The 23,803-nt window shown below is 37.6% G+C and overlaps 3 protein-coding genes across 3 annotated transcripts; all 3 read right to left on the minus strand.

The window, feature by feature from the left end:
- Window positions 1-6,547: 6,547 nt before the first annotated feature.
- LOC142235992 (uncharacterized) lies at window positions 6,548-11,842 on the minus strand. Its single transcript, XM_075307241.1, has one exon. It carries the CDS (start codon window positions 11,840-11,842, stop codon window positions 6,548-6,550), a length of 5,295 nt encoding a protein of 1,764 aa, XP_075163356.1.
- A 522-nt stretch (window positions 11,843-12,364) lies between these two features.
- LOC142235993 (uncharacterized) lies at window positions 12,365-17,659 on the minus strand. The gene has a single exon (XM_075307242.1). The coding sequence runs from the start codon at window positions 17,657-17,659 to the stop codon at window positions 12,365-12,367; it is 5,295 nt and encodes a 1,764-aa protein (XP_075163357.1).
- Window positions 17,660-18,181: 522 nt separating this feature from the next.
- LOC142235994 (uncharacterized) lies at window positions 18,182-23,476 on the minus strand. Its single transcript, XM_075307243.1, has one exon. It carries the CDS (start codon window positions 23,474-23,476, stop codon window positions 18,182-18,184), a length of 5,295 nt encoding a protein of 1,764 aa, XP_075163358.1.
- Between the last annotated feature and the right edge of the window lie 327 nt (window positions 23,477-23,803).

Here is a 23,803-nt window from a genome sequence, read left to right on the forward strand (position 1 = left end):
ATGTATTCCATATATTAGTTAACATTTTCCTATATTTATGTACCACTATACTACAGAATGAAAAAATTTAACTGAATTGAATTCATATATGGAATGATTTTATTGAAAAATTTTCATTCATTTGGACAAATCTTACATATTTATGGTAAACCTTTTACTTCAAAATTAGAACTGCTTACCTTCGTTTTTAAATACAGTTTTATTTATTTATATAGGCATTTTTTCTTCAATAAAAGACATGTTTTATTAATATATTAAATATATTTATTAAGGATTAACAGTATCGACTGGCCTTGAAATATCAGTTTATTATTCCACTATTTCCAATTTCCATGTAAAGTTACCAACTGTAAAACGTAATGCTTTTCTTCTTCTTGTTCCTTTCACTTTTAATAAGATGCTGCGTAACGATTTTGTCCTCCTTTTACAATTTCAATACCTACAAATATAAAAAATCATAAACCAATTTTTTCACAAAAGGTTAGCGTTACTGTATGAATGTTATCTGATAATTGAAAATTCCAAAATGAAGACGAATGAAGGGGTTGTTATTCTGTTGCTGTTTTCTTCCTTTATACACAATCACGAACATTGATAGACTTACTGTTAGTTATTTATGTTCAATAATTTTGAAAAAACGAAAAATTTTCTCACTAATTTAAAATAACAAATACTTTATTTGTTAATTATATTATTTTACCATATTATTTTTTAACAATCTCTTCGTATACCATAACAACGCGATTCCAACTAAAAAAACAAGCCACGCGTAAACATATCGATTACATCGATGACAGGTATCGTTTACAGGTAGATAAAAGAAATATAGGAAAATTTCCTATATTCTAACAACTGTGTTTCCTTAAGGATTGAATACTTCTTAGTACGAATGAACTAAAATATTTTATCTAATTATACAATTATTTTTCGAGCTTTATGGACAGATATAGATTAAGGAACATGGTTAATAGAGCCATTGAAAAGAAAACGCCAGATACAAATCTATACACGCCTGGACTGTACATGTTTCGGTTCGGGCGAATGAACCTTGCCACAGCCTTTAGTATAGATCTGGCTGGGAGAGATGACTCAATTTTGGGCCCTTTATGCTAACTCCTTATGGAGAAAACATTTGGGAAATTTCCTCTTACAAATTGAATCATCTTTTCTCCCACTAAAATATTTTTCAATGCCGGATCATCCGATCCGGCTGAAATTTGGTACATCGTGTGAGTATATGGTCTCTAACAACCATGCAAAAATTGGTCCGCATCGGTCCATAATTATATATAGCTCCCATATAAACCGATCCTCCGATTTGGCTTGTGGAGATTCTAAGAGAAGCAAATTTCATCCGATCCGGCTGAAATTTGGTACATGGTGTTAGTATATGGTATCTAACAACCATGCGAAAATTGGTCCACATCGGTCCATAATTATATATAGCCCCCATATAAGCCGACCCCCAGATTTGACCTCCGGTGCCCCTTTGAAGAGCAAAATTCATCCGATTCAGTTGAAATTTGGTACGTGATGTTAGTATATGGTATCCAACAACCATGCAGGAATTGGTTCATATCAGTCCATAATTATATATAGCCCCCATATAAACCGATCCCCAGATTTGACCTCCGGTGCCTTTTGGAGAAGCAAAATTCGTCCGATCTGGTTGAAATTTGGTACGTGGTGGTAGTATATGATATTTAACAACCATGCCAAAAGTGGTCCATATCAGTCCATAATCATATATACCCCCATATAAACCGATACTCTTGGAGAAGCAAATTTCATCCGAGTGAGTTGAAATTTGGTACATTGTGCTAGTATATGGCCGTTAACAACCATGCCTAACTAAGTTCATATCGGTCTATAGTTATACACACAAAATTTGGGCCATATCAAGTGCATAATTCTATATAGCCCCCATATAAGCGACCCCCGTATTTCAATTCTGGCTCTCTACGTACCGTGCAAAAAATCCATATAGATTCGTAATTATTTGTAGACTTAACTATACATAACTTTTTTGTCCCACGTATGGAATACTCACAATTTAGAAAACGATGTTAAGAAGTTTTAAGATACCACAACCCAAGTAATTCAATTGTGAATGACAGTCTTTCGTAGAAGTTTCTACGCAATCCATGGTGGAGGGTACATAAGATTCGGCCTGGCCGAACTTACGGCCGCCGTATATACTTGTTTTACTTTCATTTGAAAGCAAATATTCGTTCATTTTGGCGCGTGTGTATATTAAAGCATTGATTGGCAAGTGCTATTTAATACACTGAAAAAACAGTGAACCCTTTTCCATTGCAAAATGAACTAAACTGTAGTAATATTGACCATGATTTAGCCCTTAAGATTTTTTTCAACTTGTCTAGTTTATAATTCTCTTAAATTGTAGTTCATCTATAACATTGTATTTTAGTTCATTTTTACAACACCATAAGATTTATATACCCCTACCAAGTTAAGAAGTCAGTATTATTTTGGTTTACTTGCTTATTTTTAGGGAAACCTGATAATAAAAAGTGGTTATCAGTCTCTTTAAAATGTCGACGACTAAACTGTTTTTAAATCAATCATTCCACAGTACAGAGAAATTAAATAATTAAAGGAACAACAAACCGTTTTACTATTATGAAAATTTTCATACATTAAAATTAAACTTTCTTTAAGCAAAAGTACTTTATTATAAAAACTTATGATGAAATTTCTTAATACAATGTTTTTTTTTTTTTTGTGAATAAAAATTATGACCACGTGGAACAGAGAGTAGTTCATTTGAACTCGCTGTTTGTACATTTTGACTTATCCTTTTTTTATTCATCGTAGGTAATTTTTTCACATATCTTGCTGGAAAAAAATGGAAGCAATAATGAAAATTGTTAAAAAGTAACACCATGTATTGAAATATAATTTTTGAATTCTTCATTTTAGCTTGTAACTTACCATATTTGGGGCATTTTATCAAATGGTGTAAGGAATTCAACTTTTCTTTGGAAAACGTATCTCAAAAAATTTGTACCTGAAACAATTAGAGAAATAATGAAGTATTCTAAATAAACTCATAAAATTGTGTTGTTATCGATGTGAAGGATATAATAAAATTAATATTCTAATTGAAAGAAAGACAAAGTTTGAATATAAAACTTACCAATTCTCTATTAAATTGTACGCTGGGGGGAAATATAAAAAGTTGTCCAAATTTAGTTGGGTTACTCTGAAATTAAATATTTATTTTTTACATTAATTAAAATTATTAAATAGGTTTCCAAAAAATCTAATGAAAAAATAATAATATGCATAAAAATATTATGGTTAACCCTAGACAGTCATCATTCGTCAAAATGACGACACGTAATTTCATTATCGATTTAAAATGCATTTTAGTCTATTGGGAAATGGTAAATTTAAGTTATACTAATTCGACCGTTTTATGAATTTTTGTTTTATACTAATTAAAACCAAATTGAATAAGAAAATAAATTCAAGTTTTGTTAACTTTTTCGGTCACGATGAAAATTATAGCGTCTTGAAATGAGCCGTAGTCAAAATGAGGAAGGACGACGTTAATGTACAAAAAATAAGGATGACTGTACAAAGTTAAAAGAAAGTTAAAGAATCCTAACCAATTCACTATTAAATTACAGGCAAAGGAGTACTAAAAATTTGTCCAAATGTTTAAGGGGTTATTCTGAAATTAAATATTTGTTTTTACATTAAAAATATTACATTGGTTTCCAAAAAATTTGATTAAAGAAATACTAAAATAAGGCATTAAAAACCTGTAATTTTGATGATAAAAAGGTCACAAAAACGTAAATATTCTAGTTAAAATAAAGCCAATTTTTAAAAGAAAACTTACCAATTCTCTATTTTTTATTTGTTCGAATCCATCTGGAGTTGCTCTGAAATTAAATATTGTTTTTACAACAAAGAAAAGCATTAAACTGGTTTCCAAAAAAAATAATTAACAAATAATAATACACATGAAAAATATTTTTTTTAAAAGAAAGTCATATTAAAAAAATACTTACCAATTTATGAATAAACTATATGCTGAGATATAACCAAAATTTTCCAATTTCATCTGGAATTGAATATTAATTTTTTACATAGAATAATAAAAATTTCAATACACTTTCAATTTCAACATATTTTCCTAAATATTCGTAATAACTTTTTTCTAAACTACCGATAAAATATTAATAACTTTCATTTAAAAGGTTTAATAAACAAACACCAATATATGTCTCAAAAATCCAAAATATTCCATGCCTTTATATTCCCTTTTCCCTTGTTGCATATCTTCTTAAAAGATGCAACAGCCCACGCCAACGCCAACTATACAACTGAAGCATGCCAAACAAAACCAAGCAAAGCCAAAACATTCCTACAACAACAAAAACACATGTGCCTTTATTGAAAACAACACCTCATCTAGCCAAATAAACCATCCGCGAATAACAAACACACACACAAACCACTCAATGAACAAAAATAAAAACAACCCCACGCTCATGTATACACAACAAAACTCAAGTAACATAATCTTTACATTAATCACATTCCACTATGCCGATAAAGATCTCTGTACTGTGCATTAGTTCATCGCATCAGCTGACAATTTACTCTAAGAATAATATTCGTAAAGGCACACCAGTTTACGAACAATGAAACGTTTAACTTAAAATTTGCAAAATTTCCAAGAAATGTTATCTACCATTTTTGACGAAAATGTCTATAAATTTAATTACATGTGAACTAAAAATATTTCATTGGGTAATTTTTTACCAACAATTATTAACTATAGGAATTGTCAGTAAGAAATTGCTATCCACTTTCAAGTTCATTTTTCGTAAAAAAATATTTTCTCATACAAAAAAAATCTTATAGTAAATTGCACTTATTATTTAGAAAATACTTTACATTTCACAAGTAGTTTTATAGCATGACAAACGAATTTTTAACTACCAGTTAAGAAATTTTTTAAGGAAATTTCCATCGAATTTTGTAGGCCATGAACTAAACGATTGCTACTTAGAATTTGTAAAATTTCCTTTCGAGTAGTTAATTTTCGTTGAAGATACGAAAAATGAACTAAAATTCTGGAAAATTCTTGTAATAAATTATTGTAAAAATCTTCTTAAATTTACGAGACACTTTTTTTCTGTGTAGGATCATTGGTTAATAGGGTCATTGATGTTTTTGTTTTCACAAAACATAAAAATAATCCTTTTAGGATACAGTCATTGCAAATTTGAGTTTAGTTACTTTCTTAAATTCTCCATTTCATTCTTTATTTTTTCTAACTATATTACTATTTGAAGTAAATTCACTCAATTTTCCATATTTTTCGTATCTTTCATTTGACCACGAACTTTGGTGCACAAAGTAAACAAACAAGGTCATGTCTGTCTTTAGTAGATGGCAGTGATGACAAATATAAGAAGCCGGAACGAAAAGGAACAATGGAACGATTTGAAGGAACTAGATCCTTTGTACAAAAGGAACGACGAATCCGATGAGCGATTTTGCCCAAGACTAGTCATGGGTTCAAAATGAGTTTCGAACAAGTATATACGGCCGTAAGTTCGGCCAGGCCGAATCTTATGTACCCTCCACCATGGATTGCGTAGAAACTTCTACGAAAGACTGTCATCCACAATCGAAATACTTGGATTGTGGTATCTTAAAACTTCTTAACATCGTTTTCTAAATTGTGAGTTAGTCCGTACGTGGTATATATTAGACAAAAAAGTTATGTATAGGTAAGTCTACAAATAATTACGAATCGATATGGACTTTTTGCACGGTACGTAGAGAGCCAGAATTGAAATATGGGGGTCACTTATATGGGGGCTATATACAATTATGAACTTGATATGGACCAATTTTTGTGTGATTGGAAATCGATTTATCTGAGGGATATATATAACTATAGACCGATATGGACCTACTTAGGCATGGTTGTTAACGACCATATACTAGCACAATGTACCAAATTTCAAGTCACTCGGATGAAATTTGCTCCTCCAAGAGGCTCCAAAACCAAATCTCGGGATCGGTTTATATGGGGCTATATATGATTATGGACTGATATGGACCACTTTTGGCATGGTTGTTAAATATCATGTTTAAGCCTGTAATATTTTTTACAGGCTATTTGCTCGACAATAAAAAAGCGAAGTTTTAAAGTTTTAATTTCAAACTAAAGTTCCGACTTGAACTTGACTTTATTCACTTGCTTCTGTGTATCGAATGAAGAAACCAAAAATATATTTGTTTCAAAAAATCTTAAAATAACAGAATTTATGTACAAAAAATAAAGGGTTTGTATGTACAAATGTCTAAGCATACACATTCTGACATGCATACAAAGGGATGCCCCAACCAATGCACCGCAGACGACGGCTAGACAGTTGCAATATGTATGTGCATAGGTGTATGTATGTATGAACTTGCAAATATTTTTAGAAATGCATTCAGGTAGAAAAATATGTTGATATACAAAACAATAACAAAGATACGCAGACAAAATCTATTCTTTGCTAATGCAATCAGGCTGCACAGGGCCGGACTTGAAGTTAACATCCTCCCCCCGTTGAAGGCTGTTGGCTTCAACAGAATCAATAGGAAGCAAGGCCAAGTTGTTGACAGCTCTTTTAAAGATTCCACAGCTAGTTCGCACATTTACAACTCGAACGACATCATCCTTTCCCTTTATGATTTCGGTTATACGTCCTATTTGCCATTTTAATGGGGGTAAATTGTCATCCTTAACAAGAACCATACATCCTGGTGAAATTTCTTCGCCCTTGGTTTGCCACTTTGAGCGTTCTTGTAAAAGTGAAAGGTATGATGTACTCCATTTTCGCCAGAAATTTTGTTGCATCTCTGAAACCTTTTGCCAGCTATTAAGACGACCGAAGTCAATCCAGGCCATGTTCGGTTCTGGGATGGAAATCAAAGGGCCACCAACTAAAAAGTGCCCAGGTGTCAATACATCCAAATCGTCTGGATCTTCCGATATTGGGCACAGCGGACGGGAATTTAAAATTGCCGATATTTGGCATACCACAGTCCTTAGCTCATCGAAGGTTAGGGTGTTAAGTCCAACAGCTCTGTAAAAATGAAATTTTGCTGATTTAACAGCAGCCTCCCAGAGCCCACCGAAATGTGGAGATCTGGGAGGAATGAACTTCCATTCTATGCCATCATTGAGACATTGATCGTGAACCGCATTTAGATGAGATTGTCTCAAAAACATTTGCTTCAAATCATTTAATTCGTTTTTGGCACCAACGAAATTTGTTGCATTATCCGACCATATCGTGGCTGGCTTGCCTCTGAGAGAAGTAAATCGTCGAAGTGCGCACAAAAATGAAGGCGTCGATAAGTCTTGAACTAACTCTAAATGAGTTGCCTTTGTCGCAAAACAGGTAAAAATGCAAACGTAGCTTTTTACTGGTGGACGGCTTTTCACTTCCGATTTGTAATAGAAGGGACCACAAAAATCTACACCAGTTGTGTGGAATGCTTTATTAGGCCTCACTCGATCAGTGGGAAGGTCACCCATTACATGCTTCATGAGCCTTGGCTTCATTCTAAAGCAACGAACGCATTTGGATATAATGGAGCTTACTAATTTTCGTCCACCAATGGGCCAAAACTGCTGTCGAACAGCTGCTAGTAGACATTGGGCTCCTGCATGAAGTAATTTGTTGTGGAAATGCATCACCACGGCAGTTGTAATGGGATGATTTTTAGGCAATATCAGGGGATGGCGCGCGTCGAAGTCCAGATTTGAGTGTTCAAGGCGTCCGCCAACTCGAACCAATCCAAAATCATCTATTATGGGCATCAATGATGATAACTTGCTGGATGAAGAAATCACCTTATTCGCCTTTAATGCCTTGATGTCATCGGGAAAGCAAATCATTTGAATGTTTCGAATTAAAATTTTAGTGCCAGCTTTTAAGTCACTCGGAGTTAGTTCCAACGAAGAACCTCTCAATTTAGGGTAGATAAATTTAGATACATAAGCAAATATACGTTGCATTTTCGAAAATGAATTGTGATACTTACACTGTATCGACAAATCTGTGTGAGCAGTAGCCAGGAAAACATTTCTTTTACGTTCAGGCAAATCCACCAAGAATTCCTTATTGCCAGGCCAAGTACTAATTTCATTTGAAAGGAAATTTGGACCATCACTCCAAAGTGGTGAATTGAGTAGCTCCTCTGGCGTTGCACCTCGCGATAAAATGTCTGCCGGATTAAGTTTGGTTGGAACGTAGCGCCATGACATTGGTGTTTCTTGCGATTGAATCTGAGAAACCCTATTTGATACGAAAACATTAAAGTTTGAGGGTAACTCTCGAATCCATGACAATACGACCATCGAATCTGACCAACAAAACACGTCGCATTGAGGAGATACTGTTTTGACAACATTGTCCACAAGATCGGCCAAAAGGCAAGCGGCTGAAAGCTCAAGCTTTGGTACAGTCAAAGTTTTTAAAGGCGAAACTCTCGATTTGGAACACAATAATGATGATTTCACAATGCCATTTAACTCAGTTCGAACATAAACGCATGCACCATAAGCAACTAAACTAGCATCACAAAATCCATGGATTTGGATTGATGCAGACGTCATCGAAATGTAACGAGGAAATGTAAACCGTTGAAGTGAAGTAAAATTTTTTATATATTCCATCCATGATGAGTGTAATGATTGTGGCAAACTTTCATCCCAATCTAAGTTCAATTTCCATAAGGTTTGCATGAAAACCTTTGCCTTTGTGATAACTGGTCCAATCAAACCCAAGGGGTCATAAAGCCGAGCTATGGACGATAATATGGAGCGCTTTGTCACCACTTTCCAATCATCAATAGGGTTGAAAACGAAAATAAAATCGTCACCTTTCGGATCCCAAACGAGCCCAAGAGTTTTTGTGACATCAGTGCCATCGTGAAATTTCAAAAATTGTTCACAGTCTGCAGATGGAACACCTTCCAGAACAGCAGGCTCATTAGACATCCACTTGCGTATTAGGAATCCTCCTCCTTTTAGAAGTGAGGTCACTTGCTGCCGTATTTCAGACACCTCTTCAACAGAATTACCACCAGAAATCATGTCATCTACATAAAAATCACGACGAACAATTTTGGAGCCAAGGGGAAATATTTTTTCGTCATCAAATGATAGTTGGTGCATTGCACGGATGGCCAAAAATGCTGCTGGTTTCGTACCATAAGTGACGGTATTCAACTTGTAAATTTTGACGTCATCAACCTCGTTTTCTCGCCAAAGTATGCATTGGAGATAATCGTCGGGATGGGTCACACGCACGCACCTATACATCTTGCAAATATCTCCACTCAGTGCCACCTTAAAAAATCTGTATCTGACCAGGGTATTAAACAGCTTTGCTTGAATAGTGGGTCCAGCGTATAAAATATCATTTAATGACTTTCCAGTTGTTGTTTTAGCTGACCCATCAAAAACCACCCTTAATTTTGTAGAGGTACTGTCCAGCTTATGTACGCAATGATGTGGTAAAAAATATTTGACCTGGGAATCTTGTGGCGAAATTAACGACATATGATTTAAATCAGCATACTCACGCATAAAAGCAGTGTATTTTGCCTTTATTTCTGGATAACGCCTAAATTTCTTTTCCAATGAATTTAACCGCTGTAAGGCTTGTTGGTAAGAACCTCCTAATGATGAAACATTATCGCCTTCAATTTTAGGCAATCGAACTGAGTACTCCCCTGTAGTCAGGCGCATGAAATTGTTGACAAAATGTTTTTCACAATATGCGCCTTCCTCACTGATGGCCACATTGTTTAAGAAATCACTTTCGACTTCCCAAAATGCCTTTACAATTGTCGAAAGCTTCTCTTCTTCTTCGGCATCGTTATATGAAAGGGCAAGGGTACAAGTTTGCCGAGGGCGAAAACTACCTCCAGCAACTACCCATCCAAATAGAGTCTTCTGTAAAATTGGTAAGTTAGCAGCTAACTTTATTTGTCCCACAGACATTAAATCGAAAAACAATTCAGCGCCTATCAGCATATCGATGGCTCCCGCCTTGTCAAACGCGGGATCAGCAAGATTAATGTTTTTAGGCATATTCCAGTCCAGGGCATTCAAGTTTATGCTAGGTTGATAATCTGTGATTGTGGGCACCACCATTGCGGACAATATTGTGGTAAAATCTCCAATTCGAGATTTTATCCTCATGTCAACCGATTTGTCAACTTCCAAACTTCCATCACCTATACCAGAAATTGTAGCTGCAATTCGTTTACAATTCATACCAAGGCGCTTAACAAGACGATTTGCAACTAAATTTATTTGGGATGCAGAATCCAAAATTGCACGACATGGGACGAAGTTTCCATTTTTATTTTTGACAAGGATTATTGCTGTCGCTAACAACACACTACCACTCGAAGATGACATGGCATCGCTCGAAGAAGCTAATACGGCTTGGGTTCTGTCTGGCTGTTCAGGCGACGTGGCTGACGGCTCCACCGATTGAGCAGATGAAGAGGCAGAGCAAGGCGGATCAATATGTAGCAAAGTGTTATGCTTAACTGAGCATATTCGACAACACTGCGCAGTACACTTCCGCAGTAGATGTCCCTTACGAAGACAGTTGAGGCATAATTTGAGCCTCTTTGCTTCTTTAAAACGAAGAGGGGGCGAAAGATTTCCAAATAGTGAGCAATTAACAATAAAATGTTCCATTGAGTCACAAAAAGCACACAAAGGCGATGGTGAGCCGGCAGCTACATGGACATGGCGATTCTTGGAAGTCTGTTTTTTGGTATGCTGGCGAATAGAATCCAAATTTACGCAGGAATTTTCCAAATTTTCCAGCATGCGACATCTCTGCTCCAAAAATGACGACATGGAATCCCAACTCGGCAGCTCATTAACAGGCAAGCCCTCCTCCCATTTGATCTGCGTCGATCTATCCATCTTAATGGTTGCTAGATAGATTAAAAGGCCATCAGCTATTTGTTCTTTTGAGGTAATGGTCATCATAGCGCGCAAATGTGAATTCAATTTATCGCTAAGGTGACGTAATCCTCCAGCAGAGCTGTCCTCCACAGCTTTCAATGAAAATATTGCATTTATATGACTCTGAAAATGTAACAGTTTATTATCGAATCTATTTTTCAATAATTTTACCGCTTCAGAATAATTCCTCTCATTTAGTTCCAGTGATGCAATGGTATCTAGAGCTACCCCTGTTAGGCTCGAACGGAGATGATGAAACTTCTCTAGGTCACTCAGATCCATATTGCTGTCGACAACCGTGGAAAATAACGAGAAAAAATTGGGCCAATTTGCATATGCACCATTAAATTTGGGCAATTGAATTTCAGGCAGTCTTGTCTTTCTCATAGAAGATGAATTTTCTGCAAAAGGAACACCATCAACTGAAAACTGACGCATTGTTGAACACCTGTGGTTTGGTTGAGTACGCTGAATCGAATTTTGCCTTCGGGTTAATTTTGCTTTGACATCTAGGTATAGAGAAGTAAACCGCATTCGTACATCATATTCCTGCTCTACAGAGAGCAATTCTTCTAAGACGGATTGGGCTTCCTCGAATGCGGCGTTGATCTGTTCCACATATTCCAGACGGACAGATAAATCAGCACTATCATATTCAGCCAATTGCTCATTCGTTAGGCTCCTCATCAACGATTCCAATTGCTTCTCCATAGCTAGTATTTTTGTCCGAAATGGCATTATGTTTTCTCGTACTTCTCCATCAATGGTATTAGTGATTTGATCTTCACCCGGCATATTATAATTTTTCACTTTGATTTATCAGCTTTAATACGAATTTATTTTTATTACGAAATTATCCAATTTGATAATACTGTGTGATTACTAAACTTAATCACGTCGGGGTCACCAATGTTTAAGCCTGTAATATTTTTTACAGGCTATTTGCTCGACAATAAAAAAGCGAAGTTTTAAAGTTTTAATTTCAAACTAAAGTTCCGACTTGAACTTGACTTTATTCACTTGCTTCTGTGTATCGAATGAAGAAACCAAAAATATATTTGTTTCAAAAAATCTTAAAATAACAGAATTTATGTACAAAAAATAAAGGGTTTGTATGTACAAATGTCTAAGCATACACATTCTGACATGCATACAAAGGGATGCCCCAACCAATGCACCGCAGACGACGGCTAGACAGTTGCAATATGTATGTGCATAGGTGTATGTATGTATGAACTTGCAAATATTTTTAGAAATGCATTCAGGTAGAAAAATATGTTGATATACAAAACAATAACAAAGATACGCAGACAAAATCTATTCTTTGCTAATGCAATCAGGCTGCACAGGGCCGGACTTGAAGTTAACATCCTCCCCCCGTTGAAGGCTGTTGGCTTCAACAGAATCAATAGGAAGCAAGGCCAAGTTGTTGACAGCTCTTTTAAAGATTCCACAGCTAGTTCGCACATTTACAACTCGAACGACATCATCCTTTCCCTTTATGATTTCGGTTATACGTCCTATTTGCCATTTTAATGGGGGTAAATTGTCATCCTTAACAAGAACCATACATCCTGGTGAAATTTCTTCGCCCTTGGTTTGCCACTTTGAGCGTTCTTGTAAAAGTGAAAGGTATGATGTACTCCATTTTCGCCAGAAATTTTGTTGCATCTCTGAAACCTTTTGCCAGCTATTAAGACGACCGAAGTCAATCCAGGCCATGTTCGGTTCTGGGATGGAAATCAAAGGGCCACCAACTAAAAAGTGCCCAGGTGTCAATACATCCAAATCGTCTGGATCTTCCGATATTGGGCACAGCGGACGGGAATTTAAAATTGCCGATATTTGGCATACCACAGTCCTTAGCTCATCGAAGGTTAGGGTGTTAAGTCCAACAGCTCTGTAAAAATGAAATTTTGCTGATTTAACAGCAGCCTCCCAGAGCCCACCGAAATGTGGAGATCTGGGAGGAATGAACTTCCATTCTATGCCATCATTGAGACATTGATCGTGAACCGCATTTAGATGAGATTGTCTCAAAAACATTTGCTTCAAATCATTTAATTCGTTTTTGGCACCAACGAAATTTGTTGCATTATCCGACCATATCGTGGCTGGCTTGCCTCTGAGAGAAGTAAATCGTCGAAGTGCGCACAAAAATGAAGGCGTCGATAAGTCTTGAACTAACTCTAAATGAGTTGCCTTTGTCGCAAAACAGGTAAAAATGCAAACGTAGCTTTTTACTGGTGGACGGCTTTTCACTTCCGATTTGTAATAGAAGGGACCACAAAAATCTACACCAGTTGTGTGGAATGCTTTATTAGGCCTCACTCGATCAGTGGGAAGGTCACCCATTACATGCTTCATGAGCCTTGGCTTCATTCTAAAGCAACGAACGCATTTGGATATAATGGAGCTTACTAATTTTCGTCCACCAATGGGCCAAAACTGCTGTCGAACAGCTGCTAGTAGACATTGGGCTCCTGCATGAAGTAATTTGTTGTGGAAATGCATCACCACGGCAGTTGTAATGGGATGATTTTTAGGCAATATCAGGGGATGGCGCGCGTCGAAGTCCAGATTTGAGTGTTCAAGGCGTCCGCCAACTCGAACCAATCCAAAATCATCTATTATGGGCATCAATGATGATAACTTGCTGGATGAAGAAATCACCTTATTCGCCTTTAATGCCTTGATGTCATCGGGAAAGCAAATCATTTGAATGTTTCGAATTAAAATTTTAGTGCCAGCTTTTAAGTCACTCGGAGTTAGTTCCAACGAAGAACCTCTCAATTTAGGGTAGATAAATTTAGATACATAAGCAAATATACGTTGCATTTTCGAAAATGAATTGTGATACTTACACTGTATCGACAAATCTGTGTGAGCAGTAGCCAGGAAAACATTTCTTTTACGTTCAGGCAAATCCACCAAGAATTCCTTATTGCCAGGCCAAGTACTAATTTCATTTGAAAGGAAATTTGGACCATCACTCCAAAGTGGTGAATTGAGTAGCTCCTCTGGCGTTGCACCTCGCGATAAAATGTCTGCCGGATTAAGTTTGGTTGGAACGTAGCGCCATGACATTGGTGTTTCTTGCGATTGAATCTGAGAAACCCTATTTGATACGAAAACATTAAAGTTTGAGGGTAACTCTCGAATCCATGACAATACGACCATCGAATCTGACCAACAAAACACGTCGCATTGAGGAGATACTGTTTTGACAACATTGTCCACAAGATCGGCCAAAAGGCAAGCGGCTGAAAGCTCAAGCTTTGGTACAGTCAAAGTTTTTAAAGGCGAAACTCTCGATTTGGAACACAATAATGATGATTTCACAATGCCATTTAACTCAGTTCGAACATAAACGCATGCACCATAAGCAACTAAACTAGCATCACAAAATCCATGGATTTGGATTGATGCAGACGTCATCGAAATGTAACGAGGAAATGTAAACCGTTGAAGTGAAGTAAAATTTTTTATATATTCCATCCATGATGAGTGTAATGATTGTGGCAAACTTTCATCCCAATCTAAGTTCAATTTCCATAAGGTTTGCATGAAAACCTTTGCCTTTGTGATAACTGGTCCAATCAAACCCAAGGGGTCATAAAGCCGAGCTATGGACGATAATATGGAGCGCTTTGTCACCACTTTCCAATCATCAATAGGGTTGAAAACGAAAATAAAATCGTCACCTTTCGGATCCCAAACGAGCCCAAGAGTTTTTGTGACATCAGTGCCATCGTGAAATTTCAAAAATTGTTCACAGTCTGCAGATGGAACACCTTCCAGAACAGCAGGCTCATTAGACATCCACTTGCGTATTAGGAATCCTCCTCCTTTTAGAAGTGAGGTCACTTGCTGCCGTATTTCAGACACCTCTTCAACAGAATTACCACCAGAAATCATGTCATCTACATAAAAATCACGACGAACAATTTTGGAGCCAAGGGGAAATATTTTTTCGTCATCAAATGATAGTTGGTGCATTGCACGGATGGCCAAAAATGCTGCTGGTTTCGTACCATAAGTGACGGTATTCAACTTGTAAATTTTGACGTCATCAACCTCGTTTTCTCGCCAAAGTATGCATTGGAGATAATCGTCGGGATGGGTCACACGCACGCACCTATACATCTTGCAAATATCTCCACTCAGTGCCACCTTAAAAAATCTGTATCTGACCAGGGTATTAAACAGCTTTGCTTGAATAGTGGGTCCAGCGTATAAAATATCATTTAATGACTTTCCAGTTGTTGTTTTAGCTGACCCATCAAAAACCACCCTTAATTTTGTAGAGGTACTGTCCAGCTTATGTACGCAATGATGTGGTAAAAAATATTTGACCTGGGAATCTTGTGGCGAAATTAACGACATATGATTTAAATCAGCATACTCACGCATAAAAGCAGTGTATTTTGCCTTTATTTCTGGATAACGCCTAAATTTCTTTTCCAATGAATTTAACCGCTGTAAGGCTTGTTGGTAAGAACCTCCTAATGATGAAACATTATCGCCTTCAATTTTAGGCAATCGAACTGAGTACTCCCCTGTAGTCAGGCGCATGAAATTGTTGACAAAATGTTTTTCACAATATGCGCCTTCCTCACTGATGGCCACATTGTTTAAGAAATCACTTTCGACTTCCCAAAATGCCTTTACAATTGTCGAAAGCTTCTCTTCTTCTTCGGCATCGTTATATGAAAGGGCAAGGGTACAAGTTTGCCGAGGGCGAAAACTACCTCCAGCAACTACCCATCCAAATAGAGTCTTCTGTAAAATTGGTAAGTTAGCAGCTAACTTTATTTGTCCCACAGACATTAAATCGAAAAACAATTCAGCGCCTATCAGCATATCGATGGCTCCCGCCTTGTCAAACGCGGGATCAGCAAGATTAATGTTTTTAGGCATATTCCAGTCCAGGGCATTCAAGTTTATGCTAGGTTGATAATCTGTGATTGTGGGCACCACCATTGCGGACAATATTGTGGTAAAATCTCCAATTCGAGATTTTATCCTCATGTCAACCGATTTGTCAACTTCCAAACTTCCATCACCTATACCAGAAATTGTAGCTGCAATTCGTTTACAATTCATACCAAGGCGCTTAACAAGACGATTTGCAACTAAATTTATTTGGGATGCAGAATCCAAAATTGCACGACATGGGACGAAGTTTCCATTTTTATTTTTGACAAGGATTATTGCTGTCGCTAACAACACACTACCACTCGAAGATGACATGGCATCGCTCGAAGAAGCTAATACGGCTTGGGTTCTGTCTGGCTGTTCAGGCGACGTGGCTGACGGCTCCACCGATTGAGCAGATGAAGAGGCAGAGCAAGGCGGATCAATATGTAGCAAAGTGTTATGCTTAACTGAGCATATTCGACAACACTGCGCAGTACACTTCCGCAGTAGATGTCCCTTACGAAGACAGTTGAGGCATAATTTGAGCCTCTTTGCTTCTTTAAAACGAAGAGGGGGCGAAAGATTTCCAAATAGTGAGCAATTAACAATAAAATGTTCCATTGAGTCACAAAAAGCACACAAAGGCGATGGTGAGCCGGCAGCTACATGGACATGGCGATTCTTGGAAGTCTGTTTTTTGGTATGCTGGCGAATAGAATCCAAATTTACGCAGGAATTTTCCAAATTTTCCAGCATGCGACATCTCTGCTCCAAAAATGACGACATGGAATCCCAACTCGGCAGCTCATTAACAGGCAAGCCCTCCTCCCATTTGATCTGCGTCGATCTATCCATCTTAATGGTTGCTAGATAGATTAAAAGGCCATCAGCTATTTGTTCTTTTGAGGTAATGGTCATCATAGCGCGCAAATGTGAATTCAATTTATCGCTAAGGTGACGTAATCCTCCAGCAGAGCTGTCCTCCACAGCTTTCAATGAAAATATTGCATTTATATGACTCTGAAAATGTAACAGTTTATTATCGAATCTATTTTTCAATAATTTTACCGCTTCAGAATAATTCCTCTCATTTAGTTCCAGTGATGCAATGGTATCTAGAGCTACCCCTGTTAGGCTCGAACGGAGATGATGAAACTTCTCTAGGTCACTCAGATCCATATTGCTGTCGACAACCGTGGAAAATAACGAGAAAAAATTGGGCCAATTTGCATATGCACCATTAAATTTGGGCAATTGAATTTCAGGCAGTCTTGTCTTTCTCATAGAAGATGAATTTTCTGCAAAAGGAACACCATCAACTGAAAACTGACGCATTGTTGAACACCTGTGGTTTGGTTGAGTACGCTGAATCGAATTTTGCCTTCGGGTTAATTTTGCTTTGACATCTAGGTATAGAGAAGTAAACCGCATTCGTACATCATATTCCTGCTCTACAGAGAGCAATTCTTCTAAGACGGATTGGGCTTCCTCGAATGCGGCGTTGATCTGTTCCACATATTCCAGACGGACAGATAAATCAGCACTATCATATTCAGCCAATTGCTCATTCGTTAGGCTCCTCATCAACGATTCCAATTGCTTCTCCATAGCTAGTATTTTTGTCCGAAATGGCATTATGTTTTCTCGTACTTCTCCATCAATGGTATTAGTGATTTGATCTTCACCCGGCATATTATAATTTTTCACTTTGATTTATCAGCTTTAATACGAATTTATTTTTATTACGAAATTATCCAATTTGATAATACTGTGTGATTACTAAACTTAATCACGTCGGGGTCACCAATGTTTAAGCCTGTAATATTTTTTACAGGCTATTTGCTCGACAATAAAAAAGCGAAGTTTTAAAGTTTTAATTTCAAACTAAAGTTCCGACTTGAACTTGACTTTATTCACTTGCTTCTGTGTATCGAATGAAGAAACCAAAAATATATTTGTTTCAAAAAATCTTAAAATAACAGAATTTATGTACAAAAAATAAAGGGTTTGTATGTACAAATGTCTAAGCATACACATTCTGACATGCATACAAAGGGATGCCCCAACCAATGCACCGCAGACGACGGCTAGACAGTTGCAATATGTATGTGCATAGGTGTATGTATGTATGAACTTGCAAATATTTTTAGAAATGCATTCAGGTAGAAAAATATGTTGATATACAAAACAATAACAAAGATACGCAGACAAAATCTATTCTTTGCTAATGCAATCAGGCTGCACAGGGCCGGACTTGAAGTTAACATCCTCCCCCCGTTGAAGGCTGTTGGCTTCAACAGAATCAATAGGAAGCAAGGCCAAGTTGTTGACAGCTCTTTTAAAGATTCCACAGCTAGTTCGCACATTTACAACTCGAACGACATCATCCTTTCCCTTTATGATTTCGGTTATACGTCCTATTTGCCATTTTAATGGGGGTAAATTGTCATCCTTAACAAGAACCATACATCCTGGTGAAATTTCTTCGCCCTTGGTTTGCCACTTTGAGCGTTCTTGTAAAAGTGAAAGGTATGATGTACTCCATTTTCGCCAGAAATTTTGTTGCATCTCTGAAACCTTTTGCCAGCTATTAAGACGACCGAAGTCAATCCAGGCCATGTTCGGTTCTGGGATGGAAATCAAAGGGCCACCAACTAAAAAGTGCCCAGGTGTCAATACATCCAAATCGTCTGGATCTTCCGATATTGGGCACAGCGGACGGGAATTTAAAATTGCCGATATTTGGCATACCACAGTCCTTAGCTCATCGAAGGTTAGGGTGTTAAGTCCAACAGCTCTGTAAAAATGAAATTTTGCTGATTTAACAGCAGCCTCCCAGAGCCCACCGAAATGTGGAGATCTGGGAGGAATGAACTTCCATTCTATGCCATCATTGAGACATTGATCGTGAACCGCATTTAGATGAGATTGTCTCAAAAACATTTGCTTCAAATCATTTAATTCGTTTTTGGCACCAACGAAATTTGTTGCATTATCCGACCATATCGTGGCTGGCTTGCCTCTGAGAGAAGTAAATCGTCGAAGTGCGCACAAAAATGAAGGCGTCGATAAGTCTTGAACTAACTCTAAATGAGTTGCCTTTGTCGCAAAACAGGTAAAAATGCAAACGTAGCTTTTTACTGGTGGACGGCTTTTCACTTCCGATTTGTAATAGAAGGGACCACAAAAATCTACACCAGTTGTGTGGAATGCTTTATTAGGCCTCACTCGATCAGTGGGAAGGTCACCCATTACATGCTTCATGAGCCTTGGCTTCATTCTAAAGCAACGAACGCATTTGGATATAATGGAGCTTACTAATTTTCGTCCACCAATGGGCCAAAACTGCTGTCGAACAGCTGCTAGTAGACATTGGGCTCCTGCATGAAGTAATTTGTTGTGGAAATGCATCACCACGGCAGTTGTAATGGGATGATTTTTAGGCAATATCAGGGGATGGCGCGCGTCGAAGTCCAGATTTGAGTGTTCAAGGCGTCCGCCAACTCGAACCAATCCAAAATCATCTATTATGGGCATCAATGATGATAACTTGCTGGATGAAGAAATCACCTTATTCGCCTTTAATGCCTTGATGTCATCGGGAAAGCAAATCATTTGAATGTTTCGAATTAAAATTTTAGTGCCAGCTTTTAAGTCACTCGGAGTTAGTTCCAACGAAGAACCTCTCAATTTAGGGTAGATAAATTTAGATACATAAGCAAATATACGTTGCATTTTCGAAAATGAATTGTGATACTTACACTGTATCGACAAATCTGTGTGAGCAGTAGCCAGGAAAACATTTCTTTTACGTTCAGGCAAATCCACCAAGAATTCCTTATTGCCAGGCCAAGTACTAATTTCATTTGAAAGGAAATTTGGACCATCACTCCAAAGTGGTGAATTGAGTAGCTCCTCTGGCGTTGCACCTCGCGATAAAATGTCTGCCGGATTAAGTTTGGTTGGAACGTAGCGCCATGACATTGGTGTTTCTTGCGATTGAATCTGAGAAACCCTATTTGATACGAAAACATTAAAGTTTGAGGGTAACTCTCGAATCCATGACAATACGACCATCGAATCTGACCAACAAAACACGTCGCATTGAGGAGATACTGTTTTGACAACATTGTCCACAAGATCGGCCAAAAGGCAAGCGGCTGAAAGCTCAAGCTTTGGTACAGTCAAAGTTTTTAAAGGCGAAACTCTCGATTTGGAACACAATAATGATGATTTCACAATGCCATTTAACTCAGTTCGAACATAAACGCATGCACCATAAGCAACTAAACTAGCATCACAAAATCCATGGATTTGGATTGATGCAGACGTCATCGAAATGTAACGAGGAAATGTAAACCGTTGAAGTGAAGTAAAATTTTTTATATATTCCATCCATGATGAGTGTAATGATTGTGGCAAACTTTCATCCCAATCTAAGTTCAATTTCCATAAGGTTTGCATGAAAACCTTTGCCTTTGTGATAACTGGTCCAATCAAACCCAAGGGGTCATAAAGCCGAGCTATGGACGATAATATGGAGCGCTTTGTCACCACTTTCCAATCATCAATAGGGTTGAAAACGAAAATAAAATCGTCACCTTTCGGATCCCAAACGAGCCCAAGAGTTTTTGTGACATCAGTGCCATCGTGAAATTTCAAAAATTGTTCACAGTCTGCAGATGGAACACCTTCCAGAACAGCAGGCTCATTAGACATCCACTTGCGTATTAGGAATCCTCCTCCTTTTAGAAGTGAGGTCACTTGCTGCCGTATTTCAGACACCTCTTCAACAGAATTACCACCAGAAATCATGTCATCTACATAAAAATCACGACGAACAATTTTGGAGCCAAGGGGAAATATTTTTTCGTCATCAAATGATAGTTGGTGCATTGCACGGATGGCCAAAAATGCTGCTGGTTTCGTACCATAAGTGACGGTATTCAACTTGTAAATTTTGACGTCATCAACCTCGTTTTCTCGCCAAAGTATGCATTGGAGATAATCGTCGGGATGGGTCACACGCACGCACCTATACATCTTGCAAATATCTCCACTCAGTGCCACCTTAAAAAATCTGTATCTGACCAGGGTATTAAACAGCTTTGCTTGAATAGTGGGTCCAGCGTATAAAATATCATTTAATGACTTTCCAGTTGTTGTTTTAGCTGACCCATCAAAAACCACCCTTAATTTTGTAGAGGTACTGTCCAGCTTATGTACGCAATGATGTGGTAAAAAATATTTGACCTGGGAATCTTGTGGCGAAATTAACGACATATGATTTAAATCAGCATACTCACGCATAAAAGCAGTGTATTTTGCCTTTATTTCTGGATAACGCCTAAATTTCTTTTCCAATGAATTTAACCGCTGTAAGGCTTGTTGGTAAGAACCTCCTAATGATGAAACATTATCGCCTTCAATTTTAGGCAATCGAACTGAGTACTCCCCTGTAGTCAGGCGCATGAAATTGTTGACAAAATGTTTTTCACAATATGCGCCTTCCTCACTGATGGCCACATTGTTTAAGAAATCACTTTCGACTTCCCAAAATGCCTTTACAATTGTCGAAAGCTTCTCTTCTTCTTCGGCATCGTTATATGAAAGGGCAAGGGTACAAGTTTGCCGAGGGCGAAAACTACCTCCAGCAACTACCCATCCAAATAGAGTCTTCTGTAAAATTGGTAAGTTAGCAGCTAACTTTATTTGTCCCACAGACATTAAATCGAAAAACAATTCAGCGCCTATCAGCATATCGATGGCTCCCGCCTTGTCAAACGCGGGATCAGCAAGATTAATGTTTTTAGGCATATTCCAGTCCAGGGCATTCAAGTTTATGCTAGGTTGATAATCTGTGATTGTGGGCACCACCATTGCGGACAATATTGTGGTAAAATCTCCAATTCGAGATTTTATCCTCATGTCAACCGATTTGTCAACTTCCAAACTTCCATCACCTATACCAGAAATTGTAGCTGCAATTCGTTTACAATTCATACCAAGGCGCTTAACAAGACGATTTGCAACTAAATTTATTTGGGATGCAGAATCCAAAATTGCACGACATGGGACGAAGTTTCCATTTTTATTTTTGACAAGGATTATTGCTGTCGCTAACAACACACTACCACTCGAAGATGACATGGCATCGCTCGAAGAAGCTAATACGGCTTGGGTTCTGTCTGGCTGTTCAGGCGACGTGGCTGACGGCTCCACCGATTGAGCAGATGAAGAGGCAGAGCAAGGCGGATCAATATGTAGCAAAGTGTTATGCTTAACTGAGCATATTCGACAACACTGCGCAGTACACTTCCGCAGTAGATGTCCCTTACGAAGACAGTTGAGGCATAATTTGAGCCTCTTTGCTTCTTTAAAACGAAGAGGGGGCGAAAGATTTCCAAATAGTGAGCAATTAACAATAAAATGTTCCATTGAGTCACAAAAAGCACACAAAGGCGATGGTGAGCCGGCAGCTACATGGACATGGCGATTCTTGGAAGTCTGTTTTTTGGTATGCTGGCGAATAGAATCCAAATTTACGCAGGAATTTTCCAAATTTTCCAGCATGCGACATCTCTGCTCCAAAAATGACGACATGGAATCCCAACTCGGCAGCTCATTAACAGGCAAGCCCTCCTCCCATTTGATCTGCGTCGATCTATCCATCTTAATGGTTGCTAGATAGATTAAAAGGCCATCAGCTATTTGTTCTTTTGAGGTAATGGTCATCATAGCGCGCAAATGTGAATTCAATTTATCGCTAAGGTGACGTAATCCTCCAGCAGAGCTGTCCTCCACAGCTTTCAATGAAAATATTGCATTTATATGACTCTGAAAATGTAACAGTTTATTATCGAATCTATTTTTCAATAATTTTACCGCTTCAGAATAATTCCTCTCATTTAGTTCCAGTGATGCAATGGTATCTAGAGCTACCCCTGTTAGGCTCGAACGGAGATGATGAAACTTCTCTAGGTCACTCAGATCCATATTGCTGTCGACAACCGTGGAAAATAACGAGAAAAAATTGGGCCAATTTGCATATGCACCATTAAATTTGGGCAATTGAATTTCAGGCAGTCTTGTCTTTCTCATAGAAGATGAATTTTCTGCAAAAGGAACACCATCAACTGAAAACTGACGCATTGTTGAACACCTGTGGTTTGGTTGAGTACGCTGAATCGAATTTTGCCTTCGGGTTAATTTTGCTTTGACATCTAGGTATAGAGAAGTAAACCGCATTCGTACATCATATTCCTGCTCTACAGAGAGCAATTCTTCTAAGACGGATTGGGCTTCCTCGAATGCGGCGTTGATCTGTTCCACATATTCCAGACGGACAGATAAATCAGCACTATCATATTCAGCCAATTGCTCATTCGTTAGGCTCCTCATCAACGATTCCAATTGCTTCTCCATAGCTAGTATTTTTGTCCGAAATGGCATTATGTTTTCTCGTACTTCTCCATCAATGGTATTAGTGATTTGATCTTCACCCGGCATATTATAATTTTTCACTTTGATTTATCAGCTTTAATACGAATTTATTTTTATTACGAAATTATCCAATTTGATAATACTGTGTGATTACTAAACTTAATCACGTCGGGGTCACCAATGTTTAAGCCTGTAATATTTTTTACAGGCTATTTGCTCGACAATAAAAAAGCGAAGTTTTAAAGTTTTAATTTCAAACTAAAGTTCCGACTTGAACTTGACTTTATTCACTTGCTTCTGTGTATCGAATGAAGAAACCAAAAATATATTTGTTTCAAAAAATCTTAAAATAACAGAATTTATGTACAAAAAATAAAGGGTTTGTATGTACAA

Source organism: Haematobia irritans, chromosome 4 (assembly GCF_050003625.1).
Source record: "Haematobia irritans isolate KBUSLIRL chromosome 4, ASM5000362v1, whole genome shotgun sequence".
Classification (NCBI taxonomy): domain Eukaryota; kingdom Metazoa; phylum Arthropoda; class Insecta; order Diptera; family Muscidae; genus Haematobia; species Haematobia irritans.